The sequence below is a fragment of the Sinocyclocheilus grahami genome, unplaced genomic scaffold (assembly GCF_001515645.1).
Source record: "Sinocyclocheilus grahami isolate Dianchi unplaced genomic scaffold, SAMN03320097.WGS_v1.1 scaffold30.1, whole genome shotgun sequence".
Taxonomy (NCBI): Eukaryota; Metazoa; Chordata; class Actinopteri; order Cypriniformes; family Cyprinidae; genus Sinocyclocheilus; species Sinocyclocheilus grahami.
This window is the reverse complement of record NW_015505209.1, coordinates 1,639,372-1,657,133: the sequence shown is the minus strand read 5'-3', so window position 1 is coordinate 1,657,133 and position 17,762 is coordinate 1,639,372. Positions and strand designations below refer to the sequence as shown.

Here is a 17,762-nt window from a genome sequence, read left to right as displayed (position 1 = left end):
TTAGACAAACTTGGGTGGGGGGGGTCGGGGGTGCATGTCCTAAAAGGTTGAAAACGGTTTTCTATGGGGGAGAAAAAGCTTAACGTTGCATTCATGGCTATCTGCTTTACTGATAGTAATGCTATTAATAAGTTATTAATATTACAATTGTTATTAATAGTATTTACTAATACCGAATTGGGTCTCCAATGTCACTGTTATAGTACATTAAGCCACATTAAGCATTTTAGAGTGTCCCAAAACCATGCCTTAAACTATAGGCAAAGCTGACTGTATTTGAACTTGATTCCAAGTTTAAAATAAAACTCTATGAACCGCTCCATTGTGAACGTACGAGCTGTATGAACCACTAACTTACAAGCTGTGCAGTAAACAGGAAGTGTTTGTCCAAACTCAAATGGTTTTGCGAGAGGACGCAAAAGTTTTGCAAGGGAACGCAAAAAAAACAAATTTACTCCCACCCCAAATTTTTTTTCCACCACCATGTCCCTTTAGGGGCTCCGTAGTAAACTAAGCATCTGCACTACTTTCTAAAAATGAATTTGAAAAATGTATTTAAACCATAGATAGCCAATTGTACAATTAGAACCAATTGTACATATCTATGGTTTAAACAGCCATTCAGATTTTTGTATTCGCAGTGGTGTTCATCACAGCACCAAATACTTAAATATTTAGAGTTAATAGGCCATTTATTTTCAAATGTTTTTTTACATTTTAAGCTGGAATACAACATGCCCTAAATATTGTTTGAAAATGTTTTGATTCTTTATTGTTTGGTCACTTTAGGCTACATTAAGGCTCTATTAATTAACATTAGTTAATTCATTAGTTAAACTGCCAATGAAAAGATTAATGAATGTTTAGAATAATTTAGGTAATTTCAATATTTAATAACACGTTGTTAAAATCAGAAGGTGCAACTGTGTTATTTAATGAACAGTTATATATTTTTTAACAAAGATTAATAACTTCAGTAGCAAATATAGCTATTGCTCATTATTAATGGTTAATGCATTAACTAAGGTTAACTAATTAGATCATATTGTAAAGTGTTACTTATCAAGGTTATTTTCGTAAACGAAAACTAAGACGAAAACGATTGATGAAAAAACAATTTCATAAACTGAAATAAAATAAAAATGACAAAATTCAAACTAAAACGAAACGAAACTAACAACAGTTATTGAAAAACTAACTGAAATAAAATAATAATGATCAAAAATAAATAATCGTTTTCGTAATCATTACGTTCTCACCCCTTGGCGGAAAAATATATGAGCTGTGTGGCGCCGGCGGTTTAGGGAAATACCTGTCGCGCATGTGAGGTTATCTGACGGAGAGACGCAAAGCAGTTTAAAGCAGAGTCCTGCACGGGTCCTGTTTGGTAAACGTGCACCAGCAGTACTTAACAGAACACTCGACCCGTTATTCGACAGCAGCACTAATTTAATTCTGTACCAGACCCATTTGACAAAGACCGCAAGTTGCGACCCGAACCCGCATTAAATCTATTACATCAGGTAGGCAAAATTATTAATTTTCTCATGTAACACAAGCAGTCAAACCAAAATTAGGCAAAGTTGGTGCTTTGAAGAAAAACAGACACGCAGCGCAACGTAATAATTAAAAGAAAAAAAGCAGAGAACGTGCATCCTTTCTGAAAACAATACAAAACTTTAGCATAGCATCTTGTGATCACTCTGCCAGGCTTTCGGACAAATGTGCATAGGCTAAATCACATCATAAACACGCTTATAATTCTTAATAAATGAAAAGAACATTCAAATATGAGCCTTTACTGTTAAATGCGATTGCCGTTATTATTGAATTTCATTAGTCCCAGTTATGATTTGCACGCAGTTGTTCACGGAAAAGTGAGCAAGACACGACAGTTACAATATATTATGATTGTTAAAAAAGAAAAAAGACATCTAACCATCATAACCAAATTAGGCTACATTTATAGTCATATTAAATATCTCAATACACATCATTAGATATGACATTAATCACAGCTTGTGTAGATTTATTTAGTAAAAAGGCTTGACTGCTTCATTTTGGCGTATATTTGTATACTTTTACCATTTAATCAATCTCAGCATGCGTTTTGTGTCGCTAGACATTTGCATCACTAAGACTTATGCCTAAGTCTTTCTTTGGCTGCGCTCTGAAAGTGATCTGTTAATTCTGCTAAACTTTAATTAAAACTGAAACTAAAACGTTATAAAAACGTGTTCACAAAATAAAAACTAAACTAAAACTAACAACAATATTAAACTAATTAAAACTAAACTGAATTGTATAGCAAATTTGAAAACAATATTAAAATAAAACTAATTTAAAAACTATAATAACCTTGTTACTTTTTGGTCTTTATAATTATTTTGCACTTTAATCTGTGTGAAATTTTTAACTTTATACATTTTTGTGTATTACTTTATTGTATGTAAATGTTCAGTTATTTTTGTTATAAGAAAAAAGTTATTAAACCGGTTATAGTTTATGACAACACTTTTTTTGCAACTAAATTTCAATACCGTGATAATATTGTAATCCGAGATAAAAGCATTAGCAATGAATGGCAACATGAAAATTTCATACCGTCATATGCCTAGTTGATATAGTGTTTGTGAGGTTGACATCAAATGTGAGGAGATAAAAAAAAACTGGAGACTGCACAGAACAAAACAAAAGCACAGAATATAATAATAAAATAAAAAAAACACAGAACAAGACAAAAAGGACAAAAATAAATGAATGCATAAAAAACATTACTGTTGCGCTGTCTTAATGGCTGCTTGCAAAATCATACAGCGTAACCAATGCAGTCTGATTCATAAACAGCTGACTCTCAAAGTCACAAGTTATCAGTTCAAAATTTTAGGCATGTATGTAGAGCTCCACAATTAATCGTTAAAAGATCGCGATCTCGATTCAGACAACCACACGATCTAATTTCGAAATGACAACGATTCTCCCGTTTCTATTAAACCTCTGACAAAGTCTTACCGGATCATTCAAATCTGCGTTCGCACTGCCGCTGACACACAGAGAGCAGTTACCATGTTTGGTTAAGAAACAGCTTCACAAACAGTCTGTTCAACTACACAGTATTATTTCTGTCGTACAGTCATTCATATTATCCCAGAAATACTGGGATGAAAGTTTGTAATTCAGATATAAACATCGAGGTCTATGGTAGCGCGACCAAAATAGAGCAAATCTGTGTTTGAAAGTAACTGCCACATAAAGTTTGTGTCGATTGCATTGTTTCGCAACTAGGTGGAGAAAAGTGACTTTAAAAAAATGCATAATTGAATGAATCATTCAAGAGAATCATTCAAAAATGCTGATTCATCCAGTAGGTTTATGAGTGAGTCGTTGAATCATTGATTCAAATAACTTTCATAATTGTAATATTAAATTGGTGTATTAAATATATTATATTTTAAATTCATATACACTACCAGTCAAAAGTTTTTGAACGGTAATATTTTTTATGTTTTTTTTAAAAGAAGTCTCTTCTGCTCACCAAGCCTGCATTTATTTGATCTAAAGTACAGCAAAAACATAAAAATTGTGAAATATTTTTATGATTTAAAATAACTTTCTATTTGAATATTTTTTAAAATGTAATTTATTCCTGTGATTTCAAAGCAACATTTATCTGAAATAGAAATCTTTTGTAACATTTTAAATGTCTTTATCTTCACTTTTGATAAATTTAAAGGATCCTTGCTAAATAAAAGTATTAAATTTATATAACCCCCCCCCCCCCCCCCCCCCCCAAAAAAATACTGACTCCAAGCTTTTGAATGGTAGAGTGTATAATGTTACAAAAGCTTTTTATTTCAGATGAATGCTGATCTTTCTATTCATCAAAGAATCCTGAAAAAATTTACTCAGTGTTTTAAATATTGATAATAATAATAAAATGTTTATTGAACAGCAAATCAGCATATTAGAATGATTTCTGAGGGATCATGTGACTGGAGTAATGATGCTGAAAATTCAGCTTTGATCACAGGAATAAATTACATTTTAAAATGTATTCCAATAGAAAGCGGTTATTTTAAATAGTAAAAATATTTCACAGTATTACTGCTTTTGCTGTATTTTGTATCAAATAAATGCACGCTTGGTGAGCAGAAGAGAATTCTTTAAAAAAACATTAAAAATCTTACTGTTCAAAATCTTTTGACCGGTAGTGTATATTAAAATGTTTAATAATTCATTCAAATTAATGAAACGCGTTTAAATAGAATGCAGCAATAATATTTTGCCACACATCATTTTGTTTAGTTCAGAATCGTGGGAGAATCGTGATCTCTATTTGAAACAAATAAAAAATTATCCCAAATTATCCAGAACCGTGCAGCTCTACATGTATGCATACACACATTGTGCAGCATGAACTTAAACGATCAGACAGCAGCCAGTATTTTTAAAGAGATAAGCATGGAAAAAGACATTTGCATAATCCCAGCTACTCTACTCTAATCTCTTTTGGTTGGGTTGGACTGGTCCTATCTCAGGGACCATAAAGAGGAACATATCAGACTTACAATAGGTTCAGTTGGCAGAGCATGAAAGAAAAAGAACATCAGTGTGTCAAAAAAAAAAAATTCTCATCAAGCTCATGCGCAAATTCCTGCATGTGATTGCAACATCTGATGAAACCATATCTTGTTTTCCTGTTATGGTATCCCTCAATGACTAGAAGGCATATCAGTGAAAATTTTGGTTTCTGGTTAGTATGAAAACAGATTCGACCTACTGATGTGGTCTATAGATCCAGCACAGAACTTTCCATAGAACTTCTTGGCTCCAAGGTCCCTGAGGTCTTGGATGGTGTAAGGCCAAAGGTGCAGGACATTGTTCCTGGAGAAGGTGTCTCTTTTTTCGATCACCACCACCTTGGCACCGAGCAAAGCCAGCTCTATGGCAGTCCGAAATCCACAGGGGCCGCCACCAATGATGAGACACTGTGGAAACAAACAAGTTTGGCATTATTTAAAGAACTTATTTAAATGACACTGTTGGGCATTTTTATGGAGAGCGTCTACAAGTGGAAGCAAAGACTCACTCCAAACACGTCAACTTCCTGACCAATCAAAACCAATTTGTGCATTTCCATTCTTCTGGCACAATCAAATGGTATGATTTCACCTACCCACTTGTCACTTTAAACCCAATCCAAGCAAGTTCAAACACAAGCCAGGACTGGGTGACGTCTCTACTTGTCTCTCTCAACAAAGCAGGGATTATGACTGTAGTTTCTAAGAAAGTGTTACGGTTTACTTGACCTAATATGGTGTACAAACTCACATATCCATAAAAGGCTGGTTCAAATGTGGTCATAAAATGGCAAAAACCCTTTAATCACACTTTTATTACCTGTCATTAGATGGCAAGAGAAGACAATATTGAACAAAATGAATTGCTGCACTAACCTGGTGGTGTTTAGATGGAAAGACAGTTTCAAAGTTTTGGCTTTGGGAAATGTAATAGTTTGACCATTTATGTCCACATATGGCAATCATTTTCACATTAGAGGTGTTTGAACAAGGTGCATTTATAAAACTCTTTAAGCTTAAATATGCAATTCATATATTTAAAGGAATAGTTCACCCAAAAATGAAAATTCTGTCATCGATTACTCAACCTCATGTCGTTCCAAACCTGTAAGACCTTCGTTCATCTTCGGGACACAAATTAAGACATTTTTAATTAAATCCGAGAGCTTTCTGACCCTGCATAGACGGCAATGCAACTGAAATGTTCAAGGCCCAGCTTCGACAGACAAAGAAGAGAAGAAATTGTTGAATAAAGTCATTATATTTGTTTTATTTTTACACAAAAAGTATTCTCGTAGCTTCATAACATTAAGGTTGAACCACTGATGTCACATGGACCATTTTAACAATGTCCTTATACCTTTTTGGGCCTTGAACGTGGTAGTTGTGTTGGGTCAGGGTCAGAAAGCTCTTGGATTTCATAACTTAATTTGTGTTCTGAAGATGAACGATGGTCTTACGGGTTTGGAACGACATGAGGGTAAGTAATTAATGACAGAATTTTCTACCCCTTTAAGAGGAATTAATTTTTCCAATTCAACAATTCAGGAATCTTATGTTCTCCTTTGCACATGAACAACTTTAGTTTTGTGCAACCAACCAAACTGCTTTTACAGGAACCACAATTTCTGCCATCATTCTTTATCTTGTGTTTGACTGATGATCCCAACTTCCTGTAAGATGAGTCAGTATGCCTACACTTCCTGTTCCAGACATGATCCCTGGAGAAAGTGCTACTCTCAGCTTCAGACACCACTGTAGGCTTCTGTCTCTTTATATTACTACTTTTGAAGACATTTAGAAAGGCGTTTCTGTGCCAGAGCAATACTGACCTGCATTCAAAAGCCAAGCTTTAGGATTAATCTTACTGTCTTTCAAGAATGGAAGAAACTAATTTATTCATTCATTCAGAGCTTCCATTTTTGGGTGAACTATTCCTTTAATACTGTTGTTGTGAAATAAGTCAACAAATTTGTGCGAGATAAACCTTAAGCACACAATGCAAACCTATGCAAACAAACTACGACTTGCTCCACAACAAAAATAACAGCAATCGTAGCATAGACCGAGTTAAAACACTAGAAATACATAGCTAAAGCCCTAGAGATTAGCTTTTAATCCTCTTAAACTGACACTTAACTGCAAAACAAATATTCCTTAAAGGTTTCCAATTATTTCAACACCTTATCGAGCTCAAATGAGGTCAATAAGTCCACAGGCAAAACCACTATGCAAAATGCACAAAGCACAATCTCAATACGTCTGCTAAATCAAGTGACCTGAGACTGACTCTTCCATTGAATGCGCAGTGCTCACAAACATCTACACAATAACACAGTGGTCTAGTTAATGCATAGCAGATTTTGACAGTAACCCTGAGCTTAGAGTTAAACAAAGACGACTTATTTTCCCAAGCTAACACAATAATACCAGCCCAAACACTTGCTAGCATGCAGCCTCCACAAAAAGTAAGCCCAGATTAGCATGGTACGGCACTCCAACATTGAGATCATGCCATTCTCATGAGTTAAAGCAACATTACGGGATCACTCTGATGAGAAAATCATTTGTATGGGATTTCAGTGGCGTATTTTTACAGTCAAACCATTGCTAATGCTAACATGACGATTTGGATCTCTTAAACGCAAGCATTTTAGGCCATCTCTAGAGGTAAAATCTATTCTAAATGAGCTCTAGATAGACAAAAACCCTAACCTCATAACCTTTGACCCTTCAGTCAAACGGTCGACTGCAGTGGAAAAATGGCTAAATGCAGTGGAAAAATGGCTAAAACTAAATGATGCTGATCCTCATTTCCCGTTTCCTTTTATAAATAGAAAGAACACAAGATGCAATGCCAAAACAGTCATCGCAACAGTGATCTCAGCCATTTTTATCAGGAAAAAGTGATTTGACTAACAAATATGGATATGAAAATGAGTTGTTGTTGGTGCCATTTAAATTATCTTTAGTTATGCAGCAAATAGTGACATTTTTAGCCAAAGAATCCCATAAATGTACAACTAACAAGTTTGTCATCTTATACAACATAAGATCATCAATTAAAATCTCCAAGTGAGCTTTCAAAGCACCTTTAAAGATTTTTGTTTCCTCTAAGAAGTGTGAGATTTTAAGTACATGTCTAGAGCTCTACAGACTTACTCTGGTGTCCACGCAGGCTTTGCCCTTACTGTACTCCTTGTGGCTTGCTCTCTTGTCCAGTTTCCCCCAGAGGCCTTTGGCCTTCCAGTAGGTGATGGCAGCTTTCAGGCTGCTGTAAAAGCCTCTGTGGTCGGAGGGGTTCAGCTCCAGCTGCCTGCAGAGGACGCTGAAGGCCTGCAGGGTGCCTTTACAGGTAGTGGCCTGCACAAAGTTCTCAAACAGCTGGCCGGCCTGAGATGTACGCTCTTCCTCCATCTCCCCCATCCTTCCTAATTTAACTCACTCTTTCCCTCTGTGGACAGGGGGTTCAGTCAGGGGTTGGTTGGTGCTGGCATTCCTTTTCAAGACTGGGGAAAGAAAAGGAAGAGAGGGCTTTATTTGTTTTTACACTGGGACCAAAGTGCCATAAATTTCATGATTTGCAATCAACCATCCATATGTGGAAAAAAAACATCCTATATATGGGTATACAGTGCGGTGAAATGACTAAAAATGATAGGCAGTTCACATTGTGTAAATTCATTTATTGCTTTAGGGCTCTGATTGCAGCCCGTCAGTGCTGTTTGTATATAAAGGTCAATTATATCAATAAAACGGCACTGTCCTTATAAGAATTAGGGATATAGCCTACACATCTACATAATTTCATAAAAAGCAGGGCAATTTAAACAGAGAATAAATTGTGAAAATTTAAATGATAAAAAAAAACATTACGTTTACCAAATAATTTGGTATAATGCATAAAACTAAATACAATAAACAATAAATAGTACTAAATAATAAAAAATAAAAAGTACAAAAAAAATACAGTAAAAGTAAAACAGGTACATAAATAATACAAATACATAAAAGTAAACCATCAACTTAATAAAAGTATTTTTTATCCTGATAATTTTAACAATTTGCTTTGACAATTACAAAAAATTATTTAATTTTGTTGGGTTGTTTTTTATATATTTTGGAAATGTGGTGTCCCATGCCAGGAGAATATATTTGGAATAAAATAATAATAAAATAAAATAAATAATAAAAATTACAAAATAAAACCAAAACACAAATAAAATAAAATACTAGTCAAAAGCTGGACAAAGTCAACCATCCGTACAAATACCTAATAGCAATGTACATGTCAATCTGGATCAACAGACAATGCCTTGGTAAAAACGTAAAAAAGTGCATTCTGTCCTGAAGTACTTCTGGTAAAGTTTTTCAGCTGAGTGACACAAAAACACTTGTCATGTGCTGTAAAATAGGCCAGAAGAGTCACGTTAACTCAAAGTCAAGTGCTTGATAGGATTAATGCATGCAGAGCAAATGGGACAGAACAAAGGAATGTTTAACGAGAATCAGGACACCAAGATTGGCCCAGTTGTAGACAACCTGTGAGCCAGAAAATATTTTCATACACAAAGAGCTGCCAGCACATTCTTCAAAAATTTCTCAGAAGAAGAGTGTAAATAGGTTTGGAACATCATTATCATGCATTTCTCAATGCGTCCTTCATAGGGGTGTGCGATATATATCGTCTGCCACAGTGCTGTATTGTGTCTGAGCAACATGACGGTGTTTCGTTCTTGAATGAATCAACCGTTTAAATGATTCGGGTCAATCCCAATGACTCACTTATTAAGAGTGATTTGCTGCCACCTGCTGGCGGTTTTAATTTCAAATTTCGGCTTTTTTTTTAGTTTTTAGATTTTTTCATGTTTTAAATCATTTCAAATATCAGTATTCAACGTTTTATGTTTAATATATCAAAACATTATTTATGCATTTGTAATTGCAGGTTAAATGCATTCATGTCTTGCATTAAACAAAATACATGTGTGTAAATACATCTAAATGCCACTTCAGATGCAGCTTCTGTGTTGATTTCATTTGCTTGGTAACAGCCCAAATGTCTTATTCTAATTCCCTGATTAAATGTAAGACTTTGACTCAAAATATAATGGACACTTTTAGAAAAAATGGCTTTATAAAGGTAAAAATGCCCATAAAATATACAAATCAGTTTAAACTTATTGGAAAAGATTAATTTCTATCAGTATGAACTGACCACCACACAGAATATGAAGAATATTAAAAACATTAGGAGTCCGCTGTCTTTGGCAGTCCTTAAGGTACCAGCACAATAACACACTCCGCAAAATATCGTCTAATTATCGTTATCGATAAAATCCCAGAAAATAGAGATATTATTTTGTCAATATCGCACACCCCTAGTCCTTCAGATGAATGGGTTGAGGAAATCAATTCGTCTTCCATTTGCAAACAAAGAGTTGATTTGGGAGTGAAACCAGAGCGGAGTGATATGTGAATGATTTGAATGCGTGTCGGCGGTCATCTGAACGAGTGAGCAGACTTGTCGAAAGCTTGAGCCCAATAGCAGTCCTGCATCTTTCTCTCCATTAACACTCCTGAGGGTCACTTGAGTCTCAGCAGCCTAATCAAATCTGACAGCTGGCAAGACCTTCTCATTATCTGCAGGGTGGCATTAGCTGCTCTCTCCTGATTCATTTGTGCAGCCACGTCCACGGTTTATTACCATTTTCACTGGTCCTCTTCCATCAAAAACACATAAAAATATACCATGACCCAAATTCACAGTCCTTGAATTCTCCAAGGACCAACGAGAGCAGTGAGATTTTACATGTCACCAATGGTCAATGCAGCCAGTGCAGTGTGGGAAAGTTCCCATTGCTAAATTTAACTGTGCTAAAAAGGCAGTAGGGGATATTTCTTGAAGCAAGACGTGCCAGGAAAGTTGCCCTGGCAGAAAATCATAAGAAAAACAGCAAGACGGGCCTCATTTAGAAGCTACAAATCAAATTGTGTCTCTAGGAACAGCCACTCGACAGATGGCACAACTGCAAGCAGTGGAATTCAAGTTAACACCCTTTGGCATTGCCTTCAAAGATATTTTTCAACAGGATCATGCACATTTGCCCATCCTGTCTATCATTAATAGTCATTGAAGACTAGCATATGATAATGTCACAGTGATCGCCAAGCAAATTGACTGCGACAGCTCAGACCTGCAGTCTTTCAGCATAAGGACTAGACTGATCTTTTTGCGGGAGCTTCAGCTTTGAGAAACCATCAAAGGGTTCAACTGTGTCACACTGGATTCAGCAGAAACAAACGTCAAACCACTTCAAACTGGAATTCCTAAAAGCCAACATTCCTTTATCACTAATATTATTCATGTGACCTACAGGAGTACACAAACGGGAATTGATCTTCTCTACTATTGTCCACCAAGGCTGCATTTATTTGATAAAAACAATAAAAACAGTAATACTGTAAAATATTACTACAATTCAAAATAACTTTTCTATTTGACTATTTTAAAAGGTAAATTTATTTCTGTGATGGCAAAGCTGAATTTTCAGCATCATTACTCCAGCCTTCAGTGTCACATGATCCTTCAGAAATCATTCTAATATGCTGATTTGCTGATCAAGAAACATTTCTTATTTTATTCAGTGTTGAAAACAAGCAGTCATTAATGCTTGTAGGGAAAGTACACCCTACTGAGTCAATATGCATTAGTAGTTTACTGCCTGAAGTAAAAGACTATTACAGTACAGGCAAACAAAAGTAACTGGAGAGCAATGCTGCTGCCTTGGAGAGTTTGGTTACACTGGTTGAGTTGACGTTGGTAATTGTTAGCCAGCTGACCTATAAGAAACAAACAATGCGTAGCTGATGGCATCAACTGTAGAGTGAAGCAATATAGGACCGGGGAAAGCTTTTTTTGGACATATACAATAGATTGGGTTTGGTGGTAATGGCAAAACACATCAAGTTGAAATAATATATTGGTAACATGATCAATTTACAGATTATTTAAATTTATTGGTATTGGTCAATCTCTAAAAACAGTAATGGTAATGGTGCATCTCTACTTAAAACAAAGATGTTTCACAATTTAAAGTGTAACTGGTATTCCTGCACAAGAGGTATGAAAGAATTTTTACATGCTTGCATACTTCAAGAACACCTGAGAAATAAAGCAAATCAAACAGGAGTCTGAAATGGTATTTCCTTACAGGGACACTTATACCCAATGATTTTTTCCAACAGTCAAAAGTGCATAAAAAGTATTATTTTCCTATTTGTCAGAAATAAAGGTTCATAAAAATTAGAGATGCACCGATTGCAATTTTCTTGGCCGATTTCTGATTTTTTTGTTAGTGTGATCTGCCGATACCGATTTTTTCCGATTTTCTTTCCAAGAACTATAATTGACAGCATATACAAACAAAAATCTACTTTTCTTCAACGCAAAGTTTTATTTTCATAAAAAAAAACAAGTAAAAAGTCAGTAATAAAATAAGAACAAATTTTTAAAAATTGCAAACAACAGCACAAATAAATGCAATAGAATAAAGAGAGCTACAAAACCAAGTTTTTCATGTTAAGTTTTTATTCAGTTAAGAAATACTACAGAAATTAAAGTAATCAAATGTAAAATAACACATCCAGGGTTATTTTACATTTGATTACTTCAATTTCTGTAGTCTTCACTGTAAAAATTAAATACAGATTAATGCTTACCATTAAAGTTCTAAAACGTATTCAGTCAAGAGCAAAAAATTATTTTCTTTGTCATTTGTTCTTTGATTAACATGAGACAGCAGCAGGAATATTGGACTGCAGTCATTTAAGAGTTTATCCACGGACCCAATATACTGTTACACTACATGCGTTCTCTTTCTCAACTATTCAACGTTCTAAAACTGACGGTGTTTAACTGGATACTCGCCAAAACGGGCATTTTAGCCACTCATTTTGGTATTTGTGGCTCACAAGCTGTTCGAGACTGAGCGCGGATTGTGCTCTCCACTAATATAGATCAGTGGTGGTGCGCGCGCGTTTGGTGTAAGCGCAAAACCTGCTGGAATGACTAAAATAATGCGCAATACAAGCACTATTTAACCGGAGCGAATGAGACGTATGTGAGAGAGAAGGGGTCGTCGGAGAGAAGAGCGAGAATGCGCGGCTGACGTTATTGCCTGTGCCGCTGGTAACAAAACATAACGGCTCGGAATCGGAGAGAAGTGAGACTGACCGGCCGATCACTGATCCGGGCTGATCATGAGGAAAATCGGCCGATTCCGATCCCTGGCCGATCGATCGGTGCATCTCTAATAAAAATTGCTATGTGTGATTTTCTAGATTTTCTTGTATGAGGTCCAAGTCCTTCCTGTTTGTGCACTTTTTACTGCTTTGTGGTGGACAAAGAATTCAAAGCAGCCCCTCTGGATCACATAAATGCTAAAATGTTAACACTTTTTAGAATTGCACAATATAGCTCTTAACTTAAATATAGCTCATAAGAGGCAAAATCAGCTATTTTGGGATCATGGTTCCTGAGAATGATATACAATCACTCTTGTTCCAACAAATTCTGCAAGCCGCAAAATGGCACAACTTATCATACGTTAGGGCAAAATGAAGGGGAAGATGTAGGTCAAACCCGTAATGAGTTCTCTAGAGTAATGTGTTTAGTAGAGATTTGCTCGAGTGACAGCGAACTGGGCAACACCCACGTGCAACCAGGAATCCCTAAAGTCATCAAAATCAACAGCAGGTCGAATATTCCCACTAGATATATAACTGCTAAATACTGTGTGTTGTTGTGCAAAACAAAGATTTGCAAAGATGCATTGTGAGGCGTTTACATTGAGATTTTCAGAGGAAAACTGATGTATGAACAAAGTCTGAATACTCTGTAGGGTAAGAAAATATGCTATAATGACACAGTAGGCTGCATTTTGCATTTGGAAATTTTTAAGAAATTTGAAAGAAAATGATGCATCAACTAAAAGCAGCTTGCACTTTAAATCTGGCTATATTGCAGTATTAATGTTATGAAAGCCCATTTCTGCCTGAACATTTTTTTTTTAAAGTTAATTGACTTTCTCATTATCACTACTTTACATCTCACAATTACTGTACGACTTTCTCACAATTCGTACTTCAGTTCTCATAATTGCGATTCGGTTTGCGTTATTGCCAATTCTCATGACTGCGACTTTATTTCTCACAATTGATTGCGCAACATTACATCACACAATTCCAACTGCGTTTCTCGCAATTGCAACTTTGTTTCTTGTAATTGTGAATCTGTTTCTCAGAATTGTGACTTCGTTAGCGGCTTTTCTTGTGATTGCGACTTTCAATTGTTACTTTTACATTGTATTTTTGACTTGGGTGATAATCCCTCAATGTGACTTTTTATATGACTTTATATTTCTTTTAAAATTTTCTACATTTAATGCCAGTTCACACCAAGAATGATAACGATAACTATAAAGTTTTATCATTCTAATTCTATTGGAATAGGAAAGTCCACACATCAACTATAATTATAAATGACACAAAGAAATTCATTCTTTGAACTGTTGGAATCACTTTTAAAATGATTTTTTCCAGCTGATAAACAATAAAAACACTGACAGCCAATCAGAAACTATCATGCTTTAAAGATGACAAAACTGCAGGGTGTGCTTAGAATAAACAGAATGGTTATTGTTCTTGATGAGAACAGACTTTTACTCATTTTAATTTTCACTCCGAGGCGGACATGGGCACCCTTACAACATGGAGGAACATTCTGGTGGTTCCTGCTCAGAATAGACAGGTCTCAAGTTTCAAGTTCTACCATGGTGTGATTCTATAGCCGTACAGCAATGTACAGTAGGTTCAAAGCCTCAGCAGTAGGCTAATGAAGTCCTGGGGTAGTTGAGTTTGCTTAAACTTTTAAAACAGATTCATCTTTCCATAAATATGACTTAAGAACTCTTGCACTTTTTGTCCTCTTCTTCTTCTAAGATTCTGTCAGATACTGTACCCTGCAGACATCAAGATTTCTGGCAGCATCTTTAACTGATCCTGTTGTGTGGATGATGTGATCCTTACGATAACAAACCCACAACTTTCCACTTCCTCTAACCTACTGGGAACAGAAGGAAGGATTATAAAGGAAATATGGAGGAGGAAGTTAAAGACTTTAAACTACGGCTGCACGATAAATCGCATGCGATATTTAACACGCATCTTATCATGACATGCAAAACTACATATCTGTGGTTAATTAAAATAACGGAGCCAGTCATCTGGGTATTAATATAAACCGTTCAACGCTTTTAGTATCAATCCTCTGAAGATATCATATAACACCATGAAGCAACTCTATAAATACAGGTGTCCAGATGTTTTTCTAAGATGGGTCGTGAAAAACTACAAACCACTATGAGAAGCATTATTGCTTCCACATGAACCAGCTGGAGTCTGATCGACCAGCCGGTAGGGTTGCTTTAGCATGAACAGCCCTGCGTTCACCTTAAGCGAATCAGTGTTGCAAATTGGAGGGAATGTGAAATAGAATCCAACAGAAGAATGTATGCAATTCCACAAAAAAGCTTGTATTTTTCTGTGCGTGTCATATTGTGATATACTACCCACAAGAAACGTATGAGAGGATCACGGCAGTCCAAAAGGAATGGACTGGTTGTGTTATTTTGAGATGGACTCCAGAGTGCAGCAGATAAACTTTCAGCATTCACATCTGTGGATAATTGGAGTCAAGCCATTTTTAACTGAACTTCCACTGAGAGTCATTTTTTTTTTTTTTAAATCACAAAATACTGGGAATAACCTAAAAGGCTCGGAAAGGCTCCGACAGCATTTGTGTTGGCCCTTTTGTTTGTCATTTCCACCTCATGAAGTTCTGTGCAGCTTCATATTTCACAGTTGTTACTTTATATCTCACAATAGTGACTTTATTGATGATAACTGTAACTTTCTCACAATTGCGACTTCACTTCTGACAACTGCAACATTATTTTTTACAATTGCAACTATTTCTCACAGTTGCGACTATCTCTCACAATTCTATTTCGCACATTTTTTTATTTCTCAGATTTGCTTCTTTAGCTTTCAACATTTGCAACTCTCTCACAATTGCAATTTGCTTCGTAAAATTGCAACTTTATTCCTTATTGCCGTAACTATTGTCATCATTTGTAAGTCGCTTTGGATAAAAGCATCTGTTAAATGACTAAATGTAAATCTTATAATTGCGACTTTGACAATTGCAACTTTATTTCTCACTATTTATCATATATGTAACGATCTCTCAATTGCAACTTTCTCACAAATGCAACTTTGACAATTGTGACTTTATTTCTCAAAATTGTGCTTAATGCTCATATTTGCTTCCCCCTCACATTCTCTTCTTTATTTCTAACACTTTCAAATTTGCTTCATTTCTCATAATTTCTTATGTTAACCATTTCTCATATTTGTTTTCTCATTTTCCACATTTGCATCTTCATTTCTCACAATTGCAACTTCTCTGCACATCTTTCCTCATGCCTGTAGTGAAGCTGTGGTCAATTAATCAGAAATCCATTTTAAAGAGCAACGCCATAGTTCTAGTGTATTTCTGTCTTTCTCTGTGCTCAGAATGGCCCTTATAAGTCAACGCCATATTCCAGGAAGAGCAGATTGTGTAACACTATCATTTTGCCCTATAGGCAGCAGAGGGACAACATATCCAAAAGCTCTCATAAACAACCACATAATCTTCAACAGAAATTGCACAGATCAAAAAAAGCAAACACCTTATGGTGCATTTCAGAAATTGCATTAGGAAAGCCCATATAAAAACAAGAGGGTGTTACACTTCAGTATCACTGCTGGAAATTTAGAATATAGACACTTGTAATAGACAGGGATTACAAAATAAGAACACATTTATCTGTGCAAGTCACTACACATGTTCATTACAAAATAAAATGAACACACAAATAGAGAAGAAACACCTGCAAGCAAATGATTCACCAACTGAGACACATTGGATGCCCGGTGATCTCTACAGTCTGAGCAATTCACACTAAGAATGAGTAATCCAGTCTGACCAAAACTATTCAAGTTACATAAAGCATCTACTCAGCATCTTCACACCCGTCAACTGTTTACCTGAGAACAGCTCTAACAAGGGACCAAACCTGGTCTCTTAAGAGACTTTCCTGGAAAATCTATTCGGTAACTGTGTTTTGGAGCAGGTTTTTACATAGTAGACCATGTTGGACCAGCAACACATAGCTTTAAGGCGGTCCTTCAGATAGATTTCCCAAAACTGAATGTTGTCAGTTTAGCCAATGACTATATCAGACAACAGATAATATTACAAAAATCATGCTTTAGTGCTGTATTGCCATTATCTAAGAGATAAGCTACAAACCAAACCCAGACAGCTGACGAACACTCCAAAGGCTGCAGTAAATTATTTACACCACTTTTGAAACTAACCGGACTAAGATGTAATCAAACACCCGAGTGGAAATCCAATACAAACTTGCCATAATTTATTTAATTCATTACCACAACATAAATATCGATCCTATTTATTTGTTTTAATATTACAATGTTATTTTCATATTTATGGCAACAGTGCAGGCCTATTCTGTCAACGCAGCGCGTGCCCAATATAGCGCATCACTTTAAATATCAGCAGCTCGTGCGCTGACACGCGCTCAAATGAAGTGATCAGCAAACTTACTTTTTCCGCTGTAATGTGACTTTCGGCTTCAGCAACAGCCGCCGAATCTGTTTGACAGCGGTTGATATTATCCGTATAGCGTATCTGAGCTCTAACTTGTATCACACACAAAGAAAAATGTTTGTATCTTGTGACTCCATCCACTCGGGCGTTGAGATCAGTCGCGCTCGCGACTCACTGGCTGTTTATGCGCTTTATAATTAGAGGCGGCGCTTTCCATGACGCCCAATGGGAAGTTCAGATAAACTTGGAAGGCGAATCTCACTGTTAAATTTTTTAGCAGTCGTTTGTATTTTACTTCATTCTCTGGACAAACGGTCTTGAAGGTTTGAGCTTAGGAAAGCGGTCGTGTAAGAATGCTTTAAAAAAAATTGTGTTGTGAAATATGTTATGGGGGTGCATATCTGTCTATTCAAACGAATTATACCTGCAAAACGGTGTTTCGT

The 17,762-nt window shown here is 35.9% G+C and overlaps 1 protein-coding gene across 7 annotated transcripts in view; it reads right to left on the bottom strand.

Annotated features, from left to right (window-relative positions):
* The window catches only part of mical2b (microtubule associated monooxygenase, calponin and LIM domain containing 2b), a 64,813-nt gene extending 47,311 nt beyond the window's left edge, over nucleotides 1-17,502 (bottom strand). For all 7 annotated transcript variants that reach the window (XM_016258881.1, XM_016258884.1, XM_016258889.1 and 4 more), the window contains exons 1-3: nucleotides 17,317-17,502; nucleotides 7,743-8,089; nucleotides 4,781-4,988 (exon numbers count right to left, since the gene is read on the bottom strand). In XM_016258881.1, coding sequence (XP_016114367.1) covers nucleotides 4,781-4,988; nucleotides 7,743-8,006 — 472 coding nt within the window. In that variant the 5' untranslated portion in view covers nucleotides 8,007-8,089; nucleotides 17,317-17,502. The remainder of the gene's footprint in view (nucleotides 1-4,780; nucleotides 4,989-7,742; nucleotides 8,090-17,316) is intronic.
* Between the last annotated feature and the right edge of the window lie 260 nt (nucleotides 17,503-17,762).